This window comes from Opisthocomus hoazin, chromosome 5 (assembly GCF_030867145.1).
Source record: "Opisthocomus hoazin isolate bOpiHoa1 chromosome 5, bOpiHoa1.hap1, whole genome shotgun sequence".
Taxonomy (NCBI): domain Eukaryota; kingdom Metazoa; phylum Chordata; class Aves; order Opisthocomiformes; family Opisthocomidae; genus Opisthocomus; species Opisthocomus hoazin.
Window position 1 is genome coordinate 88080931 of NC_134418.1, and position 20676 is coordinate 88101606.

The 20676-nt window shown below is 41.6% G+C and overlaps 1 protein-coding gene across 1 annotated transcript in view; it reads left to right on the forward strand.

The window, feature by feature from the left end:
- Positions 1-20676, forward strand: part of CFAP299 (cilia and flagella associated protein 299) — a 217710-nt gene that overhangs the window by 63664 nt on the left and 133370 nt on the right. Inside the window, 1 exon segment of the mRNA XM_075422118.1 lies at positions 7244-7334. Within this exon segment, the coding sequence (XP_075278233.1) occupies positions 7244-7334 (91 nt within the window).

Consider the following 20676-nt stretch of genomic DNA (forward strand, 5'->3'; position numbering starts at 1 on the left):
TGCTGCTGCAGAGACCTCCAAAACTGTTAAAAGAACTCTGTGAGATGGGGCACAGGCATGCTGGGCCTGGTTCTGCCCATGTATTCGCTCCCTTCTCTTGAGGTCAGCATTAAGCTCCTCACTTACCGTGCTCTAACAGCCAGAGCTTGTTCTTGCTGTAGTTGAGAAGTTTTGATGCTGTTTTGCAGATGTGACACTCTTACAGTACAGAAGGTCATGAACAGAGATACCACAGATTTTAAGTTCATTTGTATTTTACTCTTAGCCATGCCTTCCTGCTTAGGTCCTCTGCTCTTGTGATGCTGCACACCTTATGTCATAAAACTGCAAACTGACAGACAGGCTCTTCGTACAAATGCTGTTGCTTAGTGCCTTTGGATGCTGTTATTTTAGGTTCAAAGAAAGTTAAATAATTGTCTTTTCCTTGCGTCATTGTCTTTCTAAAATATAGAAATGATCACATGGTGGTTTTACCTTTTGGTATTGCTTATAACAGCTCCAGGGAAGTGCGAGTTAACACACTGTCAAATTGGATGGTAGAATCAGCAGGCTTTACTTTACAAAGCTGAACCAAAAAAAGCGTGTTGTTTTTTTCATTAAAAAAAAATCTAGACCTCCCCTTTAAGCAAGCCTATATTATGTTTATTTGGACATGAAGTGCTTTCACTTTGTCTCTATGTAGAGAAATCCGTGTGTGCAGTAGTCCAAATCCAGCTTGCGTATCGGTCTTGGCAATGCTGATATACTGCCTTCATTCTTCCTTTATTTGGCTGCATGTGGTAGGTCAGTCAGAGACCGCTTTCCTACTCTGCTAATCTTCACTGGGGTTTTGATGGCTGTTGGCTACCCTCCCATGAGTGTTTTTTGAACCTCGCATCCTGTTTGAGGCGAGTTAGCTGGAAGAGACGAGTAGACTTGCAGTGTTGGGTCTGTTGGGAAGGGAGGAAGGCCTGAGGACATGAATTAATAGGTCTTGAGCCAGTCTGATACTCCCGCAAGGCAGCCTGCAGAATGACACTGCTGTCTGATGAAAGGAATATTTTACTGTGGAGGCGGTGCGTTTTCTTGTCCTTGCAGAGAAGATTGGATAATGAAAAGTGGGTTGACCAAGCTTCAAATTCATGTGACTGAACATAAATGAGTATATGTCCACATTACTACAGCATCTGAATGCTTCCCAGTGCCTTTTTAAGTGCTGTGCCTCTTACAGAGTCACAGGCAGCCTTACTGTGTTTGGCCACACTGAGCTGGAGAAGTAGAGTCACCACACCTTTTCAGACTGGAAGCTGAGGCGCAAGAAAATGGAGCAAATCGCCAAGCTTGCGCTGCTTATTTGTGACAGAGCAAGATGATGAACTTGGATCTTTCCAGTCCCAGCCTTGTAACACCCTGGTCTCCAAGGCATAACCTTTTAGTATCTCCCCTTTTTTTGAAAGCATGCATACCTCACATAGAGAAAACAAATACACATCTGATTTACTTGAGCACTGTTCCAAGACAAGTCCTGCCTCAGGACACAATACTGTAAGTGCGTGGCACTAGGAGGTTGAAACTCTAAATGTTTTGAAATAAAAATTACATGCCTTTAGATGAGGGAGGAACTTTGGGACTGAGTTCTTACGCCAGTCTCTCCACTAATCCTGGGGCAGGTGTTTGCAAAACACAGCTGCTTTGCAGAAGTTGGGCGAGAATGTGCATTCCAGTCAGGCGCTTTGCTGAACTGGAACATGGAGCGTACTTTTGAAAGAATAACAGTGTGACTGTTAGATGTTCTTCCCATTATCTCAGTTTGACAAAAAGCATTCTTCAGGTCAGCAGGGTTCTGTAAAAGTTAAACTACATTTCTCTGTCTCCAGCTGTGACTCCAGTGCTCTCAGGAAAAGCCAACATGCTAGAAGATGTAGGAAAATAAAGTAAATGAAGCCCTAGGGAACCATAACAAAATGGAAAAAAAAAAAAAAGCAGTGTAGCCTATCAAAATAAGAATTGAGGAGCCCTAACCCAAGTTCAAAAAGTGCTTTCCTTCGTTCTGCTTCTCTAATACCTATCAGTGAAGACCAAAAAGCATGCTGCAAGCAAAACACTTCTGAACTGGGAGTGTGAGAAGGGTGTGTGGGGTGATGGAAGCACCCAACATGAGGACATGGATGTGTTGGAGCGGGGCCAGAGGAGGGCCACAAAGAGATGATCCGAGGGCTAGAGTACCTCTCCTATTTTGAGGACAGGCTGAGGGAGTTGGGGCTGTTCAGCCTGGAGAAGAGAAGGCTCCAGGGTGACCTTAGAGCAGCTGCCAGTGCCTGGAGGGGCTTACAGGAAGGACGGAGAGGGGCTTTGCACAAGGGTGTGCAGTGATAGGTGTCCTGGGTTCAGCCAGGACAGGGTTAATTTTCACCGGACTCCAGGAAGGGGCTCAGGCGGGCGGGCTGACCCCTCCTGGCCAAACAGAGCCGGGTGCTCCATGCCGTGGGCCATCACGCTGGGTTCCGGTGGCGGGGAGCGGGGCGGCGGGAGCTCGCGCCTGGCTCGGGAGCGCACTGCGGCGGTCCGGGAGAGCGGCTCTCTGGGTTGTGCGGTTTGTGTCGTGTTTTCTCCTCATCTGTATCGTTGTTGTTCCTGTTCCCTCTGTTTGCTGTTCTGTTAAACTGCCCGTACCCCGACCCGCCAGTTTCTGCCTCTTTCGTTCCGTTCTTCTCTGCACCCCGGCGGGGGGAGGGGCGGCCGCGTGGCACTTGTGTTGCGGGCGCAGCCAAACCAGAACAATAGGACACGGGGGAACAGCTCTAAACTAAAAGAGGGCAGATTTAGATCAGATATGAGGAGGAAATCCTTCCCCGTGAGGGTGGTGAGGCCCTGGCCCAGGCTGCCCAGAGAAGCTGTGGCTGCCCCCTCCCTGGCAGGGCTCAAGGCCAGGTTGGATGGAGCTCTGAGCATCATCGACTGGTGGAAGATGTCCCTGCTCATGGCAGGGGGGCTGGAACTAGATGATATTTAAGGTCTCTTCCAGCCCAAACCATTCTATGATTGTTCCTCTGTATGCGCAGGAAAAGCGTATATTCAGAAGAGGACAAGTAATATAGAAAGTAATAGTCAACACAACTGGTTATAGAGCGTTTGCCACCAGGTTGGTGACAATAATAACATGTTTGAAGACACATTCTGTGTTATCGGTGGATATGTTGCTTAATCTTTGCATGTCTCAGATTCCTATTTGAAAAATCAGAATAGTACCCTTCTTTATTTTTTCCACCAGACTTTTCTGTGTCTGGGTGTTTGGTTTCAAAGCTTGCGAAGACAGGAGGGTTGTACAGCACCTAGCACAGTAATATCCTGCTCCCGGTGTGGGCCTCTGTGCATGTGGTGCAGATAAAATTAAAAATATCAGTCAGAAATGTACAGTGACGAGTACAGGTGACTGCAGTTAGCATCAGAGCGCCTTCTAAAGAGATAATGCTGCCTCGTAATTTGGGCTAAACCATCCTTCAGTAAGTATGCTGAGGCATGAACTGAATTGTAGGAGTTGTTTCAGGCAGTGCATGAATGTTATGGTTACTTGTGTTATGCTGGAGGTGCATAAATTTATGGTAATAATGAAATATTCTGTGCTCTCCTTTTCAAGGACTGTTGTAACCTACAAGCATGTTTTCAATACCAGTATATAATTTGTAATCCTCTAGCTTTGTGAAGAACCTAATACAGATTTAAACAGCAATTTTTAGGTCCTGGCAAGTTAAGTAACCTTCATTAGATAGGAGTAGTGTTTCGTGAGTGCTAGAGAATTCCTCAGTGCTCCTCCCTGCTTGGAGAACTCTCTCATATTGCCTGGCAGGAAGCTGGAACAAAAATTTATGTGGCCTCATGAATTCCTAACTAGTCACACCCCAAAATTTTAGCCTGGTTGCGGGGGGGGGGACGGACGGGGGACGGACGGACAGAATTCTGTGGAGTGGAATGCCTTGACTTTTTGCATCTCAGTCGTCTTCTGCGATGGTAAACCAGAGTGTGGAAAACGTACATGATTGCTGTGACAGGGAGAGAAAAATCTTTCTTTCTCAAGGACTGGCTAGTAACAAATGCTCATACAATGTTCCCGTAAATGCTGCATCTTCCTCGTGAGTATATGGCCTTATTCAGATGAGAACCGTGTGTAACTGGAACTTTTAAAAACCATTTCAGTGCACACTTATGTCTCCAGAAGCTTGCAATTCTTTGTGGACGGTTTAATTCAGGTCAGTTACGAATTGATTATGTTTGACATTGAAATAAGCCTGGCTTAAGCCAGTTTTAAGAATATTCATGGAACCTTTTGTACTGTTTAACTATCTTAGTTGAAAATCTCCCTGAAGTCGAATGGGTGCACTTTTCCGGCGTGGGCAAGCCCCGAGAGAAAGGACGGATCTCTGAGCTGGGATAGCGAGGCAGAGGATGCACATCCCAAGGGGCAAAGAAGTGAAAAAGACTCAAAGAAATAACATACAGATTCATGCCATAAATAAAGGAGTAGATTCTTGCCAGTTAAAAAAAATGGAAGGTCTACCAAGTAGCTCTTCGTCCCTACCTCAGGAAATCCTTGCTTAGATGCTGGGGGATGCTTCTGGATGATGGAGTTTTAGAATTCAGTCTTTAAGTGTTACGCTCCTTGTTCTCTCTAACACTCTTGTTTTCTAAATTTATAGAAGCTTACCTCAGAATAGCCTGAGCCTATTTCTGCTTTCTTGGTGACTGAAATTTAATGGCAATACCTTGTTATTCTTTATCCAGTAATAGTATATATTTAAAACAGGATTTCAAAGAGGTTAAGAGTCTGATACAGGACACATGTTTTGTTTCTGCACTCACTGGTCCTGTGAACTTTTTTTTAATACTTTTAGGGCATTAGGGACATGGCCATGAGGGTAAAATGTTGATGTGTTTCTAAAAATGTTTCTCTAAATGAACAAATATTTCATATATTTATCAGATATGACTCAAGAATAATCTAGCTTGATTTTTTGGGGGGGAGGCTCTGCTGTCCCACCCCCCTCTTTATTATGAAGAAAGCAGCTAATTTAATACTAAGCTCTGCTCCAAGTGATCTTGTTTCTGTGTTACTTCAGCCATAATGTATTACATTCCTGATGTTTTATTCAGCCATAATATTGTTGTTGATGTTTTTTCTCGCAAGACATAGGAGAATGAATTTATTTTAATCAAGTGCAGACTTTTTTTTTCTATTTGTAGATGTTGAAGCATCTCCTATAGAATAAGGAGAGCTTTGTCACAGAGAATAGCGTAGAGAAAATACATCCGTGTTGGATGATGCCTTTTCTCATCTTGCATCTTTCAGAGTTAGGCTTCCAGAAATAGACCCCAAGTAGTGAACACAGCAAGTAAGGTGCAATAATGCCATTTCTGAATTATCTCAAGGATTGTGAAAACTGCAGCCTTGCACCTGTGATGCACCTGCAATATTTTAGCTCTTTGTTTGAATACTACACGATTTTTGACCTAGACAGGGCCATCCAGTGATAACCTCATCTTTTTCAGAAACAGTGCAGCTTGAGTTCAGGCATGGCTCGGTGTGTTCTAATGCAGAAGTAATGATATTTACTGAAAAAGAAGTTTTATAGATCTTGGTGTTCTGCAAGTGGACCAGTGATTATTTTGCTGCTGATTGAAAGATGGGAGGAAGACAGGGTTTTTAAGGGAAGGTGAAGTCTCCTGTTGGTAGATAAGATTTAAGTGGATAAAACCACATAATCTTTCAGGCACCCACACCCCCCTTCTGCTTCAAAACAGGAGTCACAAACTTCAAGTGAAGTTGTTAACATAGACTTCCTGTTGACATAATATTAACCTCTGCTGGAGAAAGGAAGAATTTGGGAATCAGAATTCTTAACTGGACAGGAAAAGGAAAATTTGATACTCCATTTCTTATCTATCTTTTACAAGTAATTAATTGAGGTGTTTAATCCATGTGTTAGTCTTTCATTTTTTATTTTTACAGTGCAGCAGATGCACTTCTGAAACAGCTTTAAACTAAAGTACTTCTGGATGACAGCTGGTGAAGCGGCCAGAGATTGACCTGATAGCTTTACATCAGAGTTCTGAAGTTTAGATGCAGGCTTTTCATTCGGTTTAAGGTTGCTACCGTGCATGTTTATATTAAACTTACCAAAGGGAATTTTTCAGTTTTTGGGGCACTCTTTTATTTGAAACTTCGTACGTTATACACTTGATAGAAAGATCTTTATTGATGCTGTATTCTATCTACTGAGATTGACAAATACTACTGATTTTTACTGAAATAAGTCAAGATAATGGGGGGGGGGGATGTCATAATCCTTGCCCTTTTGGCTAGATTTGTGCTGAACTTGGAGGTGCTGGTATGCCTTGGGTTGCTCGAAAGGGCACTTTCCAGTCAGCATTTGCTCCTTTACACATTAAAAGGAGAAGAGTTCCCAGTGAAGCCGCTGTAGTGCAGGATTTAGGAAGGCTCTGCTTCCTTCTCGTGTGTGCAAGGTATGCTAGAGTGAGTGCAAAGGCCCCTACCGATGGAGAAGGGCGTTAGAGTAGGCTAAGAGACTTGTAGAAACTGTTATAAAGAATCACATTTTGTGTTGAAGGGTTTGTCCATCTGATGCGTGTTTTCTATTTTGACCGTTTCAGTTCTAGGGCACTGTGTTCAAAGGCTAACAAGTAATTTTTAGTGTATGGTATCCTTTCTTGTGTGGTGTTTTTTTTTTTTTTTCTGGCCAGTTCTTGTAGAGCAAAATTGGGTTTTCTATTCGTGCTTTGTAATTCAGGATACAGAAACTATATTGACCCTACCACACCAACAGTCTTAAGTATGTAGTAGTTCATTGGATGAGTTGCTGGCTGAAGAATATGGTATTAAATCTGTTTGAGTTTATATTGGTACACTGTGAAAATGTGGTATTCTTATGTAAAGATGACTTTGGCATTAATTCTGGAGATAGAAAATAAGCAATTAGATTACTCTGGATATATAATTGAAAATGTGTGTTAGTAGAAATCACCATTTGATAAACTACTATTAGATCATACGTCTGCAGTAGTGGTGAACTTTTTAAGAGTGATTTGAGGGTTTGTAAAAGCAGAACAGGCAATAGACACATTAGCTGTGATGGGGTGCGGACTGTTCCCTTGTGTTTACAGAACACTTAACCAAACATTGAACCCAAAGTCTCTGGCAATAATTAATAGTAGTAATTGTACCTTTTTATGTTTTTTTATTTTTCCCTAGGTCACTAGCAAGTGTAGGAAAAGAACTGAAAGATGACTTTTTGCGGGCCTTGGCAGAAAGAGAGGAAGCCAATCGTTCTGGAAAAATTTCTGTGAGTACCTGTGAGATCACAATCTTCTTAACAGCTGAAAAATGAATCTGAAGAGGAAAACAGGGTATTTTACAGGAAAACTGAAGGTGGAACGTTTGATTTCAGAGAGGTTTCTTGAAACCTGGAAGTTTGTTGATGTTAATTTTTTTAAATAAGCAAAGCGTATGAAAACATTGCCCAGAAATCTACAAAAGGTAAGTGATGAGCTGAAGGATACAAGAGGACAAACAGCTAGTGAAGTATATTTTGATTTCATAAGAAGTTCTAGATTTCTGCCTTGCAAAATTCATTCCCATGTGTGCTTTAAATAGAGGAAAACGCACCCTGATTGTTGGGAGAATCTCTTTGAAACCCATTAACGCTGGTGCTACTGGAGTTTCCTCGCTGAGTTTTCGTGGGATGCTTGATGTGTTGGGCCTAACACAGGAAAGTGTTAGGAATACAAACTCAACCAGCTCGTGCAGGGTAGCAAAGCTGGCTGTGGGCTGTGCCTGCTGGTGCTGTACCTGGCCAGCATAATGCTGGCAGAGGCCACTCGGGAATCTTTCCTGCTTTGTCTGTCGCTCCTCCACGTTCGTGTAGGTGTTCTCGGAGCACAGTGTTGCTGAAGTTTAAATTGCACTTGTAGAGATAGCTGGATCAATATCCTTCAATTCAAAGGGAGGATGGCCCTATATCCTTGGCTTTTTAATAGCTTTAGTTTTGAACAAAGAAGAGTTTGTGCATGCATGCTGTACAAGGAGGGAAGTTTTGAGTTTCATGTTTCAAGTTCAGTCTGCTCCTATTTAAACTTCGTAACATGACTGAAAATAAGCCCCAAATGGTCATGCTGGTCTTACTGCGGTGTTTAGATAGAATGGTGCAGTTTCTTGCATTCTTTATGGGGTAGCAGGAGCCTGGATTTCTGTCTGTTAGATTGCCTCTCATGTTAAAGAGAAACAGTGAAAGTGGCTGCAAAGGCAGTACTTGGCATTCTGGAAGTCAAAAGGGATTGTGATCTTATTTCCTCATTCTGCTTGCTTAGGAAGTTGATCAGGAATATGCATTTTTTGCTTTCCTTCAGCTCTCCTAATTGAAGTAAAAGCATAACTCCCGTCCACCCTTCCCTCCCTCCCATAATTCTAGGGTTGATATTTATTCTTGTACAGCTAGCTAATTAATCTCTAGAATTTGCAGAGGAAATGCTGCCTGAAGTATGGTTCAATAGCATATGTGAGCAAGCTTTCTCATAAAGCTTCAAACACCTTGTGGTTTCAGCTGGCTGACAAATATCCTGGGAACTGTGCTTCTTGGGATATTTATGGATTTCTATGGGAGAAATAGGACACAAGGTTAAATGTATAGCAGAAATGAGATAGGGTGGAACAATGCCGTGATGGTTTAGCCTTGAAAATGGAAGCACGCTGTGACTTATTCCACATAATGTTTTAAAAAAAAAAAAAAAAGCCAATTGCGAATTGTGGCACCTTACTCTTGTAGTTCCCTTTCTGGCTGTAGTTTTCAGAGCACCCCGTAAAGGAAATGTAATTTCTTCATTTTACAGATGGGGGCACTACTGAGTTACGCAGAAGCCTTTCAGCGCAGAAAAGGACTCTGAGTTTATGCTAATAGAGATTTTTGGCTTTAGGTAAAGTTAGCAGGGTTGAGCCCAGCACTCTGGACTGGCTCAGACCTCCCTAGGGATTAATTCTAGTCCCCTGACTGTGCTGACAGGGTGCTGCGTGGATCTGGAGGTGGGAGATGAAACATTGCTGTCACCCTAGGGGGCCTAAGGAGGGCAGTGGAAAGAGTTGAGGTCGGTAAAAGGCTTCTCAGTCTTGTGGACGCAGTGCGGTAGCATTCACTGAGCACCTCAAACTGGATCCAGTGCAGCCTGGGAACTCCCAGAAGTTTCTGCTAGAGATTCTCCTCCCTAGGTGAAACTCAACTCTGAAAAACCTGCACAGAAAAATGTGGAACAGGTTCATATGGGTCATATGCTTAAGAAGATTTTTTTTTTTTTTTTTTTAAACTCCTTGGGTTTACTAATTGAAAAGAGTGGGGGGGATATTTTTGTTTGTTTCCTTTTTCTGATGCTCTGAGGCATGTCTTTATACATTGGAGCTGGTTTGGTTCCCCTCTCTGCTCTTGTGCTGTGTGTCTTTATACTGCTGTGGCAGAGAATATTGAAACAAGTGGGTGGGAGCCACCACAGCTGTGTTAAGCAGAGATTGGATTCAGCAAGTACTAGTAAGGTTTTAGTACTCTGCCTGGTGAGTTAGATGTGGGGTTCTGAAAAAATAAAGTAGATAAATTATGAGTTAGCCTTTAAAATTAAAATAAAAAATAAGTAGTTATTGTCCTATCAAAATGAAGGCTGGTCTCGGTCCCCAAGTTCCCAGGCCTTCAATGTGGGAATGCTGTTCAAATAGTGATTCAGAACATAAACCTGTTGGCTGCAATCATAAATGCACACAAAACACATTTTTGTTTTTACTATTGCATACCTAGTGAACCAACAGAAAGAAGGTATTCCCTTCTGAAACCATGTTTGTGTTTGTTTTTTTTTAATCTTGACAGTGCCATCTGTATTATTACTGGGGCTGTAGAAAATTCTGTACATTTTTCGGTGTTGCACTTGGGCTCTAAGACCATGTATGCTGGTTGCTGAGAAGACCAGCCTACCCAAAGAAAACACTGCCTCTCTGGAAAGCCAAAACTGCTGCCAGGCAAGGCTTACATTGCAGGATCCTGCCTGTGATCAGTGAGACACTTGCATGGTTTATGGGCTTCTCTGTTCTGTATGTGATATCCAGAACCTGCTCCTCCTTTTGAGATGAAGACAGTGCAAGCCATGGGACTTTCTTCCAAGTTACACAAATTGGACTAATAAAAATGAGAGACACAGCAGGGAGTCATCATATGACTTCCCGCCCTCCACTGAATGGCACCACGTGACAATAGCAGCTTGGGTCTCTCTGAGCCAATGAGCAATTTCAATAAATCTTTGGGATTCCTTACAAAAGACTGGTCAATGTAAGACTAACTTTTATCTGTCCATCCAGATAAGCTGTTTAAGGCTTTGTGGTCTACCTCAAAAATCACCATGCATGTGAGAGCATTGTCAGGATGAGGTTATCTGTCATGGTGGTCCTCAGCACAACAGGAGTTACTGCTCCTTGATAGGGTTGCCTGCTTTAAAGCTAAACTTCAGGGTTACTGCAGAAATGGGACATGAAAAAGAAAAAGATCTAAAAAACATTTCAGAAGTTGAATGAGTGTGATCTTCACAAAGCTTTTTTTAATACTTACTTTGCTATAGCATTATCCTTAGCAAGGCTTAGCCCTTTATTTAAGCTTTATTTATTAGCAGCACTTCTGCATGTCACTGTGACAGGGATATTGCATCTAGGAGATGCAGTGAACGGTGTCAGTGCTCTCACCTGGTGTGTTGCAGGAGGCAGCTCTGCTGGTATGTCTGGACCCTTAGAAATCAACCTCTGCCAGAAGATGGTTTTCTGTTTGTCTTTGGATATACAGCCAGCCTATCCTTTTTGTACACGCACACACACCCCCACCCCCCCCCCCAACAAAAAAACAAACAAAACTACCCCCCAACAACAACAACAAAAACCCAAACAAAACCCCACCACCCAATACCAAAAAACACAAAAGCAATCAAAGACTAACAAAAAAGCTAACTCAACAAAACCAAAACAAAAAAAAAAGCAACAAAAAAGCAGGGTAAAATGTCTCCTCCTTTTCTCACATAGAATGGCAAGAGAAGGATAGAAAAACATCCAGTCTCAAAAACTGCACCTTACTGTGCCTGGGGGGAAAAAAAAAAAAAAATCTCTCAGCTGTGCTTGGTGACTATGTGTGGCTTGAGTAGCTGAGGTTCCTATTTCCTCCCTATTTCATATCAGCTTTCTCAGGTCATTCATATGTCAAGTTGACCTGGGAGGTTATTTCTCTGAAACGAACCTATCATGACAGAAGCATTCCATATATCTGTTTAACAACCAGTTCCATTCAAAAACTTGATCCAGAGAAGTTTGTGAGAAATAAGATATATGAGATAGGAGACAGTTTTAAAAAACTAGTGGGGGCTGCAGGGTAAGGGGTGAAAATGGGTTACTGATGGATTTTGGCAGTATTGGTCAATTCTGTATGTTCTTGTAAATGAGAATTCACCTGAAATCCAATGCAAGTCTTACCAGATGGACTCGGCAGGCAGACATGTCTCGACTTCTTTACACAGGTGTATGTTTACCCTTTCTAGCCCTCACCTATACTCTGGTATGCATTAAATACTACTTGTTTGTTTAGGGTGATGAAGGGCTCCATGGATATCATAGTTTATATTTACAAAAGCCTTAGGAAGTTATGCAATACTCAGGAACTCCTTTTTGTGTCCCGGAGTTAGTCTTTCAGTAACTGTGTGAATACCTTGAGGCTGATGTTTTGGGAGAGGCCTGGGGTGATGGATCAGAGAGGAAGACTACAGCTACTCTGATGTATCTGAAAGACATAGGTGTCCTCTAAGCTTGGATTTGGATTTCGTGGAGATTGGAAGAAGTTACAGTTACGTTTTCATGGGCGTCAGTGCCAGCATCAATAGTATTTAGGCACTTCAAATAACAAGGTGGAATCTGTTGGTGGAAATTGCGGACGTTAGTAAGCTAAGGATTCATCTTTCCTCCCGCTGTTCCATAGACTGGGGGGTTGGTGGGAGAGGGGTCAGTTTCTACAAAAAGCAACCAAACAAAAAAAAGCTTCCCACAAAGTCTCCTGATGTTTCTGTTCTCAGTCTTGTGAGAGTTATGACGGGGAGATGAGATGAAATTCAGTCCTAGCAGAATGGAACTTGGTTAGTTTTTTCTGCAGAGTCTTGGCTGTGAAAGCAGTTAGATAGTTGGGCCTTTTTCGCTTTGAAATGTGTATTATTGAAGCTGTATAAAAGTACTAGTTACAGCTCGTTCCTTTAGAGCTATTCAAAGCAACCACTGTAGCTGACTCAGAAAAACTTGTGAATTAGGCACTTTCTAATATACCTGTTTCCTGTGTTGAAAACCTGATGAAGCGTAAGATTGTGTTGTATATGACCAGCAATATTCTGCTGACATGATCGTTTTTCCCTTTACTGTTTCCCAACATCTCCTCTTAAGAAAAAGAGGGTATTACAGAAATGTTTATTTCTCTTTTAACTGAACGTGTGCTTGTTTAATAAATCACTATGGAAATTGCATGAGTCATGCAGGTAATCAGCTTAATTTCAAACAAATCACTTCTGCGCTTGAAATACAAAATATGTCTCGAATTCCATGTCACTGGAAAGAGTGTAGTATAAAAGAAGTGAAACTGTGTTTCCTGAATGGAGGTGTAATCTTTTTATTTCATCTCTTGAAGGCTTAGTATGCATTTCTTCCCAATGAAAATAGGGTAGGGTAGGGATATGTGGAAATCATGTTACCTGTTGAGACTTCTTGTGCAGATGACAAGCAGAACCTTTTTTCTTTGTATTTTATCTCCAGAAATCATAGGCGTGATTGTCTGCTGCTATTTGTGTACTATATGTTGACGCATGTTGGCCAGCAGCAGTGATGGAGTGTAAAAGCACTGGGAGTGCTTGGAAGTGGGGGCTGTTGGATCCAGAGTCCTCTGAACCTCAGAAACAGCTGTTAGGGAGCTGGCTGTACATTTATGGTGTAGTTTTATCTCTATTATTTCACTTGTAGGATCATGAAGTACTGGCAACAGAAAGGGGATAAGAAAGGAAGCAAAGAATGTTACTTAAAAAGTTATACAGCATGCTAAGATAGCTCTTAAATTCAATATGATTTTTCTTTGTGTTTATCAGATCTTTTCTGAGGAAATAAGTCTTAAAAAGGACCAGTTAATACAATTATCATACACACCCCCTTCCCCCGTTCTTCCTTCTCTGTAAGTCATAGTTGCAGTATCGTCCAGAAATCATTCTAGTTTAATTGCAATATGTGGAATGTAAATTATTTTAAATGCCTGAAAATGGAATTATTAGATATGGTGTGTGTTTTCTATCAGAAGGCTCCAAAATTGATACTCCATGTGGAAGAGCATGTGGAAAATGAGGAGAAATATAGAGCACCTTTTATTTCTTCATTCTTTTCTGTAATTTATTGAAAGTGAAGCAAAAGTTAGGAGAGCTGAGTATGTTATGTAGAATACAGGAATTGTACCATTTTAGTGACATAACAGCTGTGAATAACTGCAAATTACTTGTGCCGTGGCAAATGGGCATGTTTCAGATCAGCTGACAGTAAGGCATGGGGCGTATTGTTTGAATGATTTTAGCTGTCATCAGGAAACCTCACAGTTCACTTAGATTTCTGATCAGAATGCATAGGTTTATTCACTGCTATTAATTCAAGACCGATTAAGCTGCCTTTAAAGACCTTGTAGTTGGTTTTGTCTCAGCAGGAGTTTTGTGTTCCTTGTAAAGACAGCTCGAGAGGGACTGATGAGTGATTGCATACACGTATGTGATGCTGTGTCTGTATTAGCATGTGAGTTGGGGCGAGGAGAGCGATTGTGAAACAGTTCTCTTGGTGGGCCCTATTTACCTCACGTTGGTCTTGCATCGCAGAGCAATCTTGGAATGTACTTATTGGCTTTAACTGGAAAATAAGAGCCATTAAATAAGAAGCTGGACTCCAGGGGCATCATCCTCTTACAGATACCCAGTTCTTGGGATCAGACTAGTACTGCTGTGATGTAAAAATCCCAAAATGTGTACATTGTAGGGACATGTGGTCTCTGGCTTTAAGTGTTTCATTCCTGAAGTCCTGCTCTTCGTGTCGTGTGATTGTCCAGTGCAAATGTAGCCTGAGGTCTCTCCGGAATAGCACCTAGATGAGTGCCAATTTTTTGCTTTTTAGTAGGTCTCTTAAATACAGCCAGCTAATCTTAGTGGGGAAATAGGTGGCATTACAAATGCAAATGTAGGTATATAGATGTGTGTTGCAGTTCAGCTTACTGTATTTGTGACAGTAGGATGTGTTAAATGCTGGCACACGCAGTGGAAAGCTTCCATTGTGGCCTATCAGCTTGAAGAAATAAAATTCTCAATAGGAAGAGAACTTATTGAAGCGGGTAATGCTTTGCTGGATCATCAAAGAGCATCACTAAAACACAGACAAATAAGCATCACAGACTGTAAATAAATTAAACCAAACCTACTATTTTGTACTCCTAAAGTAGCCATAGTTGGCAATTCACAAGGCTGACTCTCAATGTCAGGGTACTTGCATGAATACAGTTTAACAACTCATATAAGGAACATTTCTAAAGACTTCCTTTTGTTTTCCAAGAATGACAGAGTTTTGTGCATAAGTTGTTGACAGGGAGGAATTTGTCATGTGTTCATCACATTCTTCTCAAATTGTGAGTTTAAAAAAAAGGGAGGAATAAGAATGTAGGTAGAAGTGACTGTCTTAAGTGCTTTAGCTAGAAAGTACGTGTTTTTAGACACTCAACATACTTGGGTTAAATCACTGACTAAAATACACATGGCAGGGGAAAAAGAGCTGAATGTCTTTCCTGCTAACAAAAGAACTCTGATTAGTTTTTCAGTCTTGAAACAGACTCTTGCAGAAATCACACTTTTCTAGGTGATTGAAAAGGGGTATTGATGACTTTTGGGACAAAGCCTTTCCTCTAGCAGAGACATCAAGATTGGAGGGTTCAGGCAGTGTTACAGGTGTTTGTTGTTAGATGTTCTCTAGGCGTGTGGAAAATTAGCCCATGTCTGTCATGTCTTGTGTTGACTGTCTCCGGGTGGGGGGTTGGCTGTCCATAATATCCCCTTTCCATGGGAAAGGCAGTTGAGCCACCATCTTATCCTTTCTAGGAAAAGCAGCAGAGCTCGGAGGTAGCACCTTCTTGAGGGATATCTGTAGGGTCTCTCTCCTCCAAGTGACCGGATCTCTTGGATCTTCTTATTCCCTGGAGTGTATTTTGTCATCTGAAAGCTGAAGTGGCTGTTTGGTGATTCAAATCTGTGATTCACACTCCATGATGATCTCGGGGTTTACTCGTACTTGGGTTTTGGAGGGATTTTGGTGAGTGTGATGACTTTGGAGAGAAAGTCCTGATTTGACAGCAGGACAACTCTTAACTTTTTCCGGCAGCGAGGGGTGGCAGTGTGGTTGCCACAGGATGAACCACTGCAGTTTTCTGTGTCATATACTTAAATGTTGTTCAGGTGACTAGTCTGTCTTGTTTTTAAAGCTATCTTTCTTGGTCTCTGACATTAACTTGCCCACAAATTGGTGTCTCTAACCTGAATTTGCTTTTTTAGTAGCGCTTTGCGTATTAAGTATTCTGAAAAAAATGTTATGTTTGAAGTCAGAAAATACCAGTTTGAAAACTTTGAATTCAGATTGTAAAACAGCAAATATTCATTAAGGATGTGTGTTTTTGTTTCCTGGATATTTTTCTGTAGGATCCTTGTACAAAGCAGAGAACATGTACTAGCTGGCTGCTCACCACATCTGTCAATGTAGTGTTTTGTCTGCTTGGAAGTGGAGGTTGAAGTCATGCCCCTGCAGAAGTCAGTGGCTATTTTGACACCATTGAGCTAAAGAGAGGCAGAACCCCATCTCCTTGTATGTGTAGTACTAAGTTACAGTCTTCCTTGAGACAGCACTGTTTTATGGAAAAAAATTCTTCAGTGTGAGTAAGGATCTTGGGTTCCATATTGATCTCAGTATTTCTCTGCTGCTGTCAGCTGGTTCCTCCTGTATTGAAGTGGAAGCTGGATTTGGTATTTAGTTTGCTTCGTGTTCTCAGCAGTAGCTTTATGCAGGTCTAAATGTAAACCCAGTGGGTGTTACAGAAGTTAAAAATGGTTACACACAAGATCCTGACTGGAAGTTGGTACGTGCAACCCTGGAGATAGTCCTGTGTTGCTGCTAGGCATACACAAAATGAACCTTTGTGAATGCCTTTGTGAAACACATTGTCAGTTCTCAGTGAATAAGTAATGGCATGTGATTTAACGGGAAACCCTATTTTCTTAAATAGTGTGCTCCTATTTTAAGAGCCTTTCAGTGTTTGAACTTAGGCATGGTATTTCAGGTTGTATGTGTTTTGTGACGCTACTTTAAAACAAATAAGCGGTGTGGTAAGAAGATACCTGGGTAAGTTCGGTGAAATATGATGGTACTGATAGAAAAATGGTGATATTTTCAAAAACAATTTCTTTTTTATTTTTTGGTCACTGACTTTTGAAAGTCATTATGCCCACATGTATTTTCAGCTCTTGAACCTTTACAATAGGAGTATTTCTCTTTTCCTAGCTATAGAAAACAAACCCAACCATCTGGCTGCCTAATGTTACCAAACACAATGACTTTCACATTATAAATTATTACCAATGAAGGAAGCAATGGAGAAAGGCGGAAGGAGCTGATGCATGAAAGCTTTTAGTGGAAATGAATGAAATAAACAGCTATTCTGTCAACAGATCATTTAATTTGCTCAAATTAACTAATGGTCTGATAAGTGAGACTCAGTGAAAACCAGCTGTAAGAAAGGACATTTAAAGTATTACTGAAATAAGTGTAAGATCACAGCTGGAATGAGAACTAATGGTCTTTAAGGGGGTTCTGTATGTTATATGCAATATTGCTAAATATTTCCCTCCTTAGCATTTGAATGATGTTCTTGGCCACCTTGCTGGTTAATGTGAACAACTTCATAGCTGTAGTTTGTATGTGCTTGTGGACTGTTGGACGTCACTGAGAACAGAGTTTGTTAGGAGGGGAAGTTGTTGCTTTTCGACCTTTTTTTTTTTTGTGGTTGAATGTTTACTGAGAGCGTCACCTGGTACAATGACGTGGAATCGACAAGTCGTCAGATGGGCACACGGATTCTCGCCAAGTAGCCAGTGACCTCCTAATTCAAACCGTTATGGAACTAGTCAATACAGCATATGCTTTCATTATGATATATACTTTTGGAATTGTAGAGTAGTAATTGACCCTAGTACACGCATAAAGTATGCCTACGGGTCATTTCTTGTAGACGTAGAAGACAACTGGGGTCAACCACGTGCATCAGGTGAAACCCTCCATGAATGACAAAGGCAACATGCATTGCTTTTATCTCACAGAAACTTGAAACATGGTGACACTGCAATATGTGGGAGATGTTCCCTGTCATGTAGAGATCACACTAATGCAGTTGAATATGTTATAAATAATATCCTGCACTTTTCTGAGAACTAACTTGGAATATGAGAGCGCTATGTTTATACGGTAGCCAAATTTCCTCCTTAGCCAAAAGCTCGTTACGGAGAGGATTCCTGGCAAAGGGTATTCCCGCATGACAGAGCTGCTTTTCTGGCAGATTTGCGAACTCTGAAGATTTTGCAACCCCCAAATAGCTTGTAAGGAGTATCTTCTAGCTAGCTGGCTGTCTTTGAACAGCTTTGGACTGTTGTGCCTGTTTGGTTCCACTGCTCTTCTCTCTGAAGAGGCTCTTGCCCCTGGAGCTGCTCTGGGTGTTGACCCACAAGACCAGGCAATATGCATTAGGACAAAAGCCAGTCGTAGCGCGGCCGTGGCACGCACCTCTGATCAGGGAGGGAGAGTGTAGATGCCTGTTTTGTGAAATCTACGTTCTGTGTGTGTTTTTCTTGAAACTGAGAACTCCTATTAAGGCAGGCAGTCCAGAAGATTCTCTCCAGCAGGCAGGATGCTACTGTGTGAAAATGAAATGCTTTCCTTTCAATGATTTGGGGGGTACCAAGTATGTATCTCAATATGAGTGAAAAAGCAAGGGCACGAGAGAGATTAGCATGTGTGTGTATTTTCGAAGTTTATTTTGATACACGTTCGTTCTGAAGGAGAATTTGTGTTGCTTGTAGATAAGTAGCGCTATGTGGGCTTGTTAGATGGAAACATCGTAAAGGCGATTAACGTACAAATTTCATTCTGGCTATTTGAAGCTTACTTAAACTGCACTTCTCGCTTAGACAGTAGAGCCTGTTTGTTCACCACTATGTAAGTCTTTAATATCTCTCCTGGGTTAAAAAAAAAAAGAGAGAGAAAAAAGAGTACACTTTTCACATCTGCAATCTGGTGTCTTTATCTGGGAAACAATTTTCGTGGTGAACAGCAAAATCATAGAACTGCATAGTGTAATAAGCTGTCTGGGAGAGAACTATGAGAAATGCAATCATTTACAGTTTAATGATCAACTTCTAAACGAAGCTAATCTAAATTTCAACAAATAACAACTTGTAAATATCTGTCTATTTGTACTTAAAATAGCGTTGCAGAACCCAAACAGAAGCCTTTTTTACTGAGTATTGCACAGTTAGAAGACATCATAATGACTTTTGACCAGCATGCTGTGAGTAAGGAGAAGGGATGCATTTTTTCTTTTAAGAGACAGAGAAAATGATTTTGCATCATGCTGTAAGCACTTTGCAGCAGTGCTGGGAACGAACTGCTCTTCAGGCATGTTGATCATGGGTGTTTCTGCAGTGCTCAAGTAATCGCCCTTGACAACACATGAGAAACTCTACCCTACTTCACTTTCACAGAGCCTCTAGACTATTTCTTGAATAGATGTAGTGCTTTCATGCTTAACTGCTTTATTGTTGTCTGTTTTTATGATGTGCAGTCAGCATTGTTGTTCTAATAACCTTTTTCAGTTTGACTGTCCTGGATCATACACTGCAACGTTCGAAAACAAACACTGGAGAGTCAGATCCGCTTTACTGAAATTCTAAGCATACGTGTTGGCGTATATACTCATAACAAGTATGTAAGTGTCCAACAGATGCCAAATAAAATGATACAAGAGAAAACAGATTGTTAACCTAAACTACCCTAAAATACTAAAGGTAAAACTGTTGTCCTCCCTCCTCTTTGGCTTGAAAATAAGTCAAAGGAGAGAAACAGATATCGGATCTTTTTCATTGTTGGATGTTTTCCTTGTGTGATATACGTACATTCCTTGATGTTTAAGTTAACTATTTTTCATATCACTGCAACCAGAAGGGTCATGATTTACACTGTGAAAATGCTGTGAGAATTTACTTCTCTGGAAAATGTAGGATAGTGTTTAATGAATATCAGCTTGCGGGCTCGTAACCATTTCGGCACTTGCAGGGCCTTGGATCCAGTCATTGCAGAAAGGGTTATGCGTGAAACATTACTGTTGGTGACTTTGGTTTAGTGCTTTACATCTTTGTATTTTGTAAACAAAACTATCTGTTAGTGCTTCTGGTAATACTTACATTCTTAAAATTAGGAATCATCTCTTCTTTTGTATTCTGTAATCACCTATGCCAGAAGACAGCTGGCTGTTAACTCGTGTTCTGTAACATATAATGGCTTTCTCCAGAAGGCTGAAAAAACAGCGTAGAAGCTGATACGCACGAACGTCTCTAGCGAAAGTTCTTGCTGTGATAATGTACAGTGGTGAGGTGCTATCTGCGATGCGAGTTTACAGCAGTAGATGATCAAATAAACAGCTCCAGTCAAAGAACATAATCTAAGCTAATGGAGATAATTGCTCTGTTATTCGGGAATGGAAAAAAATAGTAGTGTATGTTCCATAGGTCACAGTGGTTTTGTTGTTTAACAGTAAGTAGAGGTAGAGCCCTAAGGAGTACTGCTTGCCTGTATCCCATGTCCAGGGAGTGCAAGCCTGATGCAATGAACCTTTTATTTTTCCTGTAGAGCGCTGTCTTCCCACCCCCCCTTTTTTTTTCTTTTTTTTTGCTAATCAGTCCCTGGATGACAGTCGTGAGATGCTCCAGCTCTTGTGTTTTGTCTGATAGGGAGGGGTGAACACGCGGTCTGTATTGGGTGGCCTTTCTGCTTTCCCTCTCCTGCACTCACATGTTGCCATTACCTCGGTACACCGGTCCTTCTTCCCTCCAGGTTGCTCCCTTGGTCCTTTTCTCCCCTACTTTCGCTGACCCAGTCTGCCTTCAGTTCCAGAGGGAAACCTGCCCACCCGCCTTTGGCTTCCGCACTCCCCTTGGAGTCAGGCATCGACTCTGCAGTGCGGTGACCGCGTAACGTCTGTCACGGCAGGGCCTGGCAGGCGCTGGCTGTTGTTACTGTGCAAACAGCAGTTAATAACGTTGGAAAGTTCGTGTTCATGGACAGCTGCATTCTGGTGCTGTAGAAGCTGGTTGTGAAACTGTTGCTGACCACAGTGGGATCTGGGTTACGCTTGTTAGCATCTTAAAAAGAATTGTTTCGTAGTAGTTACTGCTACTAATGGGTGGAGAGCTTTCTGTTGCTATGGAGTCCTCTGGACATGCCCCTGGTAGTGTTTATAAATGTCCCAATGTGTTCCA